This window comes from Rhipicephalus microplus, chromosome 7, assembly GCF_043290135.1.
Source record: "Rhipicephalus microplus isolate Deutch F79 chromosome 7, USDA_Rmic, whole genome shotgun sequence".
Taxonomy (NCBI): Eukaryota; Metazoa; Arthropoda; class Arachnida; order Ixodida; family Ixodidae; genus Rhipicephalus; species Rhipicephalus microplus.
The window spans coordinates 128,098,437-128,107,834 of record NC_134706.1 but is presented as its reverse complement, the minus strand read 5'-3'; the positions used below and the strand labels follow the sequence as shown (position 1 = coordinate 128,107,834).

General features: G+C 45.7%; 1 protein-coding gene across 1 annotated transcript; it reads left to right on the top strand.

The window, feature by feature from the left end:
- The first annotated feature begins 1,367 nt into the window (after positions 1–1,367).
- On the top strand, positions 1,368–8,636 carry LOC142767861 (prolyl 4-hydroxylase subunit alpha-1-like). The gene is made up of 2 exons (XM_075870108.1): positions 1,368–2,249; positions 8,142–8,636. Exons 1-2 carry the CDS (start codon positions 1,368–1,370, stop codon positions 8,634–8,636), a joined length of 1,377 nt encoding a protein of 458 aa, XP_075726223.1.
- Positions 8,637–9,398: the final 762 nt, after the last annotated feature.

Here is a 9,398-nt window from a genome sequence, read left to right as displayed (position 1 = left end):
TGATATGATCAAACCAGCGCTGTACAAGTAAAAGTTTAATGGGGGGACATGACATCAAAATCTTGTGATCTTCACTTCTGATTGTCAAGATTCGCTCCACTGCAACATTCATGGATATTTTAGGGGATTATATTCCGTCCACATGGTTATTGTGGGATTGAAATTTAGAGTGTGGAGGAAAGATCTCATCATTTTCTATTATAAGAATGTGGTTTGAGTTATCAGATGCAATTACCTCTCTAGTGTTGACATTTATAGTTGCCAGTTTATATCTTAAATATATCTGTGTGAATAGCTAATCTTCTATACCTGATCGCGGTTAAGTATTCTATCACAAGGATAACCTGAACTATTGGGAGGGAGATCAAGCGATGAGCGCGCTAAGGCGTCGGCTATTTTATGTAATGTTAACACACAGTAATTTGGGACTCATACTAATTTAGGGTAGTTAAGCTTAGGTGGTAATAAAAATCGCTACGTCGTGATGGCACAAGAGGCATGAGAAGCTGTAATAGCTGTGCATACCGAGGGCGAATCAGTAATCATTAGTGCCCTGTTATCACCCATTGGAAGTTTTAGCAGTGCCTTGAAGACTACCATGAGCTCCGCTTCAAAAACCGAAGTGAAATCAGGCAGCTTATGGCAAGACAGAAACGAATACATTGGGAGACTATTCCTACGCCAGCCGTCTCCTCTTTGACGGAAGCATCTGTATTTATTATGTAACGTGTCTGTGTATGCACTAACAAATCTTATATTGTGGGATTTAAATTCAGAGTGTGGAGGAAAGATCTCATCATTTTCTATTATAAGAATGTGGTTTGAGTTATCAGATGCAATTACCTCACGTGTTGACATTTATAGCTGCCAGTTTATTTTGTGCATAGATTATGTGTGCTGTAAACGTGAAAAATGAGCAAGAAGGAACGAATCTAGGTCACTGATGAAAACATCTTCAGCTCTTCTCACTGGCAAGCTGTAAAACTTTAGGAATGTTTGTAGTGTTTTAGCCGCTCTGTCGTTTTCGGTTTCACTTAAGCGCCATCAGGCTGCGTGAACGTGCCAGCGCAACTTCCTTTAGGGTTCCTCTCTACGCGCAAGATCACCTCTACTGTTCCGAGTAAAAATTTCTCTTTTTCTACTTATGTGTCACACACAAAATACATTCGTTCTATTGTTAAATTTACACTGTCTAATTTTGTATGCTATCAAAAGCCCTTCTCTGAAAAATCACGATCAGCAGTCGAAGCCGATGAAGAAGAAGAATGCCTGCTGCATGGAGTTGGGTAATTTTTGTTTGCTGGCTATTTTCTCCACAACCTTCCATTTCTGACTTGTTCACGTCTACACATGACATGCTAGAATCGATGACTACCGAGTCTCTCAACTTGGAAGACGCCCGTTTCTTTTTGTCTCTGGAAGAGACCCGCTTGAACCGAGCAGCCGCGCATCACGGGATGAGTTTGACAAATCGCCCTCGTATCGGCTCCGACACGGCCTTGAGTAAGTTCATCTACGCGTGTCGTCTGCACGACCTTTATTCAGACCTCACTGCGACTGCGTCTAGTGACACGTCTTTGAAGCCACTGTTCTCCGCCTTCGCTGCACCTTCTTCGCGTGAGTGGTGGCCTGCCGACAGCGACGTCAGGGGGGCCGCCGATGGTCTGTGCAAACTACAGCGAGTCTACGAGGTCTCAGTCGCACGGATAGTGGCCATGATTGATCGTCGGCTACAGCCTATTTTGCCACAAGACTTTATTCTAGTCGCAAGAGGCTGCTACGCAAAGGCGTTGCACGGTAACACAACAGCCTGGTCTGAACAAGCACTCGCTCGAGCACGGTACACGCAAGGTGGCCTTCGTAAAGTTGAGTTGGGGCTTTCGTGGCTTCAGGTCAACGACGCTAGGCACGCGGCCTTGAAATCAAAATACCAGCACCTGTATCCTGCCCCGCCAGAAACTGACGTGGACGAATACAAGTCGGTGTGCGTAAAAAAAGGTGATTTTCGGACGACTAAGGCTGAACTCACTTGTGTCCTGTGGACTGGCGATGGAGACCCTCGTTTGATACTTGCACCACTCAAGGTGGAAGTGTTGTCCCTAACGCCTCGCGTCGTGGTATTCGCCGACTTCCTCACTCTGTCTGAACTGGCCTACATGCAAGACTCTGGGCGTACAGGTTTGCAGCGTGGAAGCATATATGACTGGGAAAATCCATCAGGAATAACCAGTTACAAGCGCATCAGCAAGGTATCATTGCTTGCATTATTAGTTTACAGTTGCTCTCGTATAAGCAAAATCAAATTCGTACAATTGATTATTTCCCAGGAATTGATAATAACACCTCTAACCAGTTTATGCACTTAATACATGAAGAAAGCATGAAATAACAGGCCTACAACAAATGTAATTGTCTTCAGACCAAAGGACCTTATGATGATCAAGCGAAATGTTCGGTCGAAAAGTACCATGCTCACGACTTTTCTTGTAGGTCAGTTTAGGCCGGTCTAAATTCACGCAGCTGAATTTGGAGTTTTATGTATTGTGCTTTTGCTGATAATGTTTATGTCGCTGATGATATGATGCCTAGCTGTTCTCACGAAATATTGTTTTTAGTGAAAGAATGAGTGATGAGCGTAATTTAAATTGTGAGAAATCTCTGTGGAAAAAAGGCTTCGCTCATTGTCAAATAGGCAAGTTATTAGCCCGAACATATCAATGCAACACTGCTCTTCAGGTTGGATCAAAGAAATATGCTATATCTTTAGCGCGGATTCACTAAGTGAACAAATATTTTAAAAGTTGTTAGGAAATAGCAATAACAAGTGCATGGCGCATGCAAATGCATAAGCGGAGTCAAAGCATAAGCAGGACTCTCAATTCAAAGTTTAGATGTGTTCGAAAACGGACCATTCCGGGTTCCCGACAATAGCAATGTACAGAACTTCATCAACCAAGATAATTTTATAAAAACCCCTCTCTCCTCTTAATCAATTAGAGGGGACAGCAACGTTCTTCCTTTTCTAGCCGCGTGCATAGGTCTACACACACTAATAATCTCCGCGGAAGCTTCAATTAGCCCCGGGAAGTTGGGGTGGTGCCACCAGAAGGGGGGCCTGGGTGACGTCACGGCACGGACTCTTCAATTCCCGCTACGGCACGCCTACATAACAATGCGCGTTCGCTTCATGTGCTGTTCCGCTGTTTGTGCTTGCTTTTTGCTTGCCTCAAGCTGAGGGTGAATGACGAAACCAGAATCGATGACTTTCCTGATAAAACTAAAAGAAGTTTACTTTTGCTCATGTGCAATCGCCAAGGGTGCTCGCGCTTGGTCGTAGCCGATTATGAAAGCAGTGTGCAGGTGGGGGATGACTCCGATGATACGTTTTATTACTGCTAAGGGCAGCCGCATTCCGGGTGTGAAAAGCAAAAAGAGGCTCCTGCTTAAAAACAGCAAACTTACTACCGCATGATGATGTCGTGAATTTGAGATGCAAGACACGATGTTTACATTGTTAATTTGAGTTTTTCATGGGTGATTCCTTTAGGAGATAAGCGGATTTTCTCTCAGTCAGTATTATTTAATTCGAAGTTATTCATGTATCTACGGAAAGCACCTTTACTGGTGTGTCAAGCACAACCCTCGCGTGCTTTGTGAAGTCTCGCAAGATATCTGCGATGCGCTTGCCCTTCGAACTACCGCCGCAGCTGTTGTGTCTATTTCCCTCGTGTACTTGCTCACTATCCGCGTTGTTTGATTTCATGCCTCTCTACTTTTTGTGCTTTATTTGACTGAAGTTAATTAGATGAATTGCGGTTGAAGTTAACTTCCGAAATTCTTCACCATTGATGTCTGATTCTGTCTTCGTGCAGCATAGTAGCAACGGTTCTGACGTGCATTTAAATACCAGTTTAGATAGCCACCTCGCAAATTACTTTCTTCGCAAAAATTACCTGTAGGTAGACATGAGGTGTAAAAGCAGTCGTCGCCTTGTTGAGACAAATGATAAGTAATACTTGGTCATGTTTCTGAGTGCGCCATCACGACTTTCTTGCGTTGATTTAGGGAATAGTCATTGTCAGCGGTGCTCCCACGTGAAGTGAACAATACCATTTGTGACGTAGTGGTAGATCGGGGCTGCATTTCATACAAATCAGGGTATACGACTGCATAACTCCTGGTGACTATTGAGAAGAAATCAGTGCATATGTTTCGAGTGAATGCATATATCAATATTTTCGGAATTATGTGTGTGGCAGTAATATTTCATTTTACTTTCCAAATGTGGAAAGTGACTGCCTATCAAAAACAGATTCAAGGAGAGTGCCATTTGCAGATAGCGCTATTCTGTCAAGTCTATTTGATTGTTTCCGTGTGCAGACGTAACTTGCACTCTGAACTGCGATATATATTCAGTGAATTCAAAGCATTCGAATTTCCTTTGTCATACTTGAGCTCACATATGTTTTAAACACAAAGTGTATGCCTAGTTGTAATCATGTTCTAACACCGATTTCTCAATGCAAGGGGTGAAAACAACGAGTGTCTGGTGGACCTGCATCACTGTTTTCACAGCAGTGGTTTTGTTAAGAGGGTTGGCAGCGCATACTAAGCTTAATTACGACATCACTTTGCTCCTTGGATAACTTTCACTAGCTGTGAAACTTTCTACCTTGTTCTTTGAGAGGTTGGCGTCTCGGAGTAAAGGACTTGTCATCACCGTATTGAAAAAGAGCGGTGACATGGTGGACGCAGAAAAGGCGTCAAGCAGCGGCGGAGTAGGTCAGTCTTCGTTGGGACGTGCCATCACCATGACCGCAGTGACGTCAGTTCTCGTTCTCGGCGCTAAGAACGGTTCAGTGGTCCATACCAATGAGACGCAAAGACGCGCACACCATACAGACTTCCAGCGAAGCTTTCAATCACACCTCACACTTAACTCGGTATATCGTGCTTGAGTCCAATGAAGTAGCTTCCATAGTTTGTATGTATGACATCTGAAGTACAGGGCCCGATGGGTCGTTGAGCAAGAAGTGATTAGTGGAAGTTAAATGAAATGTCAGCGTAGAATGGAAAAAAAGGAAAATCAGCCTACTTCAACTTTTGTTTAAGACCGTCTATACATTAGATAAAAAATGAAATACCAGCTAATCAAATTATTTTACTGACAGCCCAGGATAAAACAAATAAACTAAACCAACACGTATTAGCTTTGCTCATAGACCTTCTCTAAACTAGGGTTAAACATATGAAACAACCATCGTATTTTTTTTCTTCAGAAAAAATTTATAGTCAGGCTTACGCTGAATATGCGAATTTTGGTTTCTGTATAGCCTACATTAGATGAAACATAAAACACACTCAGCCGTTTAAAGTTCTTTGATAATTTGCATTCTTTAAACTGTATCTAAGAAAGGTAACTTGAATATTGTCAACTTTTTACACATTGTCAGTAGACTTTGTTTTCATGAAATAATAAATATATATAAAACTTTTCTCCAAGAGCCTCATAGGTCATTTATAGTAATTGTATTTTTGTAAGAAGAATGTTTCATGGTGCACTGCTGATCATGATTAAGCCTGATCCTGATTCAATTGTTAAAATTGGTTGACCCCTTGGGTACCTTTTGTAGAGACGTCAGTCGTGATAGAAAAAATCACATCATATCTACGGTGTGAATGATGATGAGTGGGGCGAAGCGTCCGTCCATCCATCCGTCCGAGTGTCTCTCTGTTCGTGCATGCGTCCATGCATCTGATCGCGTATGACAATGCAGACGGCGTGCCGGTAACACCGTCAAGACGCAAGCCAAGGAAGCCGAGCGCAAGCGTCTTCAACGCACCCGCCGGTGAGCTTCATCCATGCCCCACCAACGATCCGCCACTTACGGCAACTATCCCGTAGACTAAGAAAGGTACTTGTTCTACGTGTACGCAGACACAGGCCGCGCAGCAGCCAATCAGAGAGTAAAGGTGCAGTGCCATCTAGAAAATCACCAATCAACTGCAGTTTGTATGTACTTCTATGAGACATCGCTGCCTAGTATACTGCTCGAAAGATACTGTCTTCCTTTGTTTTTCGTCTCTTCTTCTCTCAGTTACCAGTGACGCAAGACAAGTTTACACTAAGGCACCCCTGGAAAAAAAACTTCGACTATCTCCCCGAAGGGAACCCCAGTAAGATGCGAAGAATTGGCGTTGTGCACGATGGCATCACGGGTTGAACGTTGAACAGCACTAACTTCGATGCAGCGGTGAGCGCTGGAAGATTAGTTTGAAGCGACGGCTGGCGTATCTCTTCTTGGTGATCCGTACAGACTTGTTTCAACGCGTTCATTAGGTGCGTGTCAGGTTTATTGCGCTTGAACCAACAAGTCGGCGGCCGCAGCAGGTGTTGCGGGCGAACGGACGCAACGGCAGCGGCGGGCATCCCGGCGTCCGCACGGCAGCCGAGGAAGAGAGTGACGCCAGCGCGCACGCTGAGGGGAACGTGCCATCAATGTGCAGAGGCGACATGACCTGCTTCGCACCGCGCCAACACCTGCGGCGCGTTCGTACGGTGGGACAGCGTTGCACAGGCTGGTCAAAAAGATGCTTCAACGGCGTGGTAAATGACTTGAGGAGACATATTCCTGAACAGTGTATGACCACACTCAACAGTACAACACTACCTCAAGGCCCCTTTGCTTCGAGCTATTTTATCGGCCGTGGTGTTCACTGCGCCTCATAATAATTGAGCTGTATATGGTCTGATAATTACAGGTTATTCTTGAGCACCTTCTTGTCAGCCACCAACAGACCTAAACTCACGAAATTATGTTTCATAGAAAGCTACTCTCCTAATCATCCTTTCGACTCATGTTCTCACTGTACATTCTTCCACGTTTATCCTCCTCCTCTCTCTCTCTTCACCGGTACTGCGCTACCTCCACGTTCTCGTTGACCTATCGTACATTTTAATCAAAGGCTCGGTTCTGGAGTGCCAGGGTAGTCAAAAAATTGAAGGTGCGGCTTAGGTGCCCACACTAGCATCTTTGCGAAGAACAAGCAGCATATAAAACAACGAAGCTTGGTTACCGAAAGAAAATGGCAGCATATCCACGGGGTGCATGATGGAGAGTGGGGTGAAGCATCCGTCCGTGTATTCGTTCTCGCTTCCGTCCGTCCGTGCGTCCATCCATGCGTTCATCTGCCCGTCCGTGCGTGCGTCTGTACGTGCGTCCGCACGTCCATCCATGCGTCCGTCCATGCGCTCGTCCACGCATCCACCATGCGTCCGCTCATGCGTCTATCCGTTCGTGCTGCCATCCATGTGTCCAACCATGCATCTGTCTGTGTGTCCATTCGTCCATCTAGTCAACACTCCAAGTACAACAATCTCGCATCTTTTCATTATATATTCCGCATATAGAAGCACTGCCATCCAGCAGACATTCCAAGGACTAAACGAGAGGGGGCACACGCACACTTTCTTACGGCTGGCGCTTCGTGTCTACTTCCCACCTTTGACCACCTCGAGTTCATGGTATATACTAGTTCACTGTATTCATGGCACTGCGGCCCAACGCTCGCTAAACCTTTCTGAAACAAAGGAGGTTACGTTCAGCAAGTATAACGTAGCAACCTTTTCTTGTCAGATACTGCTCATTGTACATGCCAATGGCTGCTAATGGGGAATGAGAGACAGAAGAATTTGGCTTTTTGTTAACGCGAACGCTGCGATTTTTTTATTGTTCAACAACGCACAGGAGAAATCTCCCACCGGCACCCCCTTGGAGATCAAAGCGTAAGACATGTTACGTACTACGAGGGACGAACAGGTGCCACTTTGAGGAGCTTCGCCCCTAAATATCAGGCCACAATGGCTAAATAAGTCCTTATATGGCGTGTGGCAATATGATTATAAGGAATGATGTAGGCAGAGACGCAATATACGTTTCTATTCCCTCATGGTTTTTTGGCGCGCTCAAATGCGCACCACTGCGTTTCGGCCGCATGCGAACGCTTGAGCTGTGCATGGGAAGTCAACCCCTGCGCTCGAGCTTTGCAGCACAGTGCCGTACCTGCTGAGCTACCACGGCAAGTGATACTAAGAAAAAAACGGCACTGAGCAATATTTTCCTGTTTGGTTCTGAACGCAGGTGTCTTGGCTATGGGACACTAAACACCCTTTCCTGAATTCACTGGGTCGTCGCATCAGCTTGGCTTCTGGACTCTCTTTGGAATCTTCCGAACCTTACCAGGTGGCCAACTACGGTCTCGATGGACACTACACGCCGCACGACGACGCCAATAGCTTCGACCAGATCGCGGACGAGTGGGACACGGGCATTGGCAACCGTGTGGCCACCATGCTGCTCTACCTGACAGACGTCGCGTTAGGTGGTGCCACAGCATTCACCCATCTGAAGCTGGCCGTGAAACCTCGGCGTGGCTCGGCACTCTTCTGGTACGACCTGGCACCGTACTCGGGTAACGACGGACCCATTCACTTTTCCTTCTGGCACCAGAGGAAAACATTGGAAGTGCTTACAAATCACGTTGGTTGTCCCGTTTTGTGGGGTACCAAGTGGATAGCCACAAAATGGATTCGCGAGCGCAACAATGTGGTGGTGCGCTTTGACTACCCTGGGTAACCGAATACCTACTTAGCGCTCATCTTTTTCACTAGTTCCAAGTTCCACGGGATCAGACAACCAACAACTCTGCACTGAAGTTGAGCATCCTTTTCGTTTGGGTATTACAGGTGCCCGCTTTAGAAGAAGGACGCTGGTCATTTGTGCAACAGCGAAAAAGACGTGATATATACCCGGTGTGCGATTCCCCAAGAAAGAACAGTGCTTTTGCGCGAGAAAAGTGCTACTGATTCCACGAGATCACTCAAAACCACTGATTGTTTGCGATATGGCCTGTTAGTTTTCTATATTCCTTTTAGAAAATAAAACTATAATAACAAAGTTTAGCATGTGGGGAGGTACTCGCTGTGAATTGGTGTTTGTGGTATCTTGACTTCTTTTGTGCGTCTGTGTTTGCAGTTCCTATGTTTTTAGCAATAAAACAAGAAAACTGATTTTAAATGCGGGGAATTTTGTAGTGGCACCTACTCGCAAATCCGGCCTCGGTGGTGCCGTCGGTAACCCCACTGCGCAAACTCGCGTCTCATGCAGCATGCTTGCGTCTCGTGCCAACTGTCCCTCCCCCATCCTCTCTCGTCTAGCAAGGCCAACGCTGGCAGCTTGTGTATGCGGCAACAATTTTCTGTGGCAGCACAGCCAAAGCTACATGGGCGGAGCTTCTGCAGATGTGTTACTAGGCCAAGTAGTTTTCGTGCGATTTCGGTTTCCCTTTCGCAAGCGCTTCCAACATGTACTTTTTCGCAGGACCACCATGCAATAAAT

Coding starts and splice junctions, on each gene's coding strand:
- LOC142767861 (XM_075870108.1), top strand. CDS start 1,368: ATGACTACCGAGTCTCTCAACTTGGAAGACGCCCGTTTCTTTTTGTCT. Junction 2,250..8,141: donor GTTACAAGCGCATCAGCAAG/GTATCATTGCTT, acceptor TTCTGAACGCAG/GTGTCTTGGCTATGGGACAC.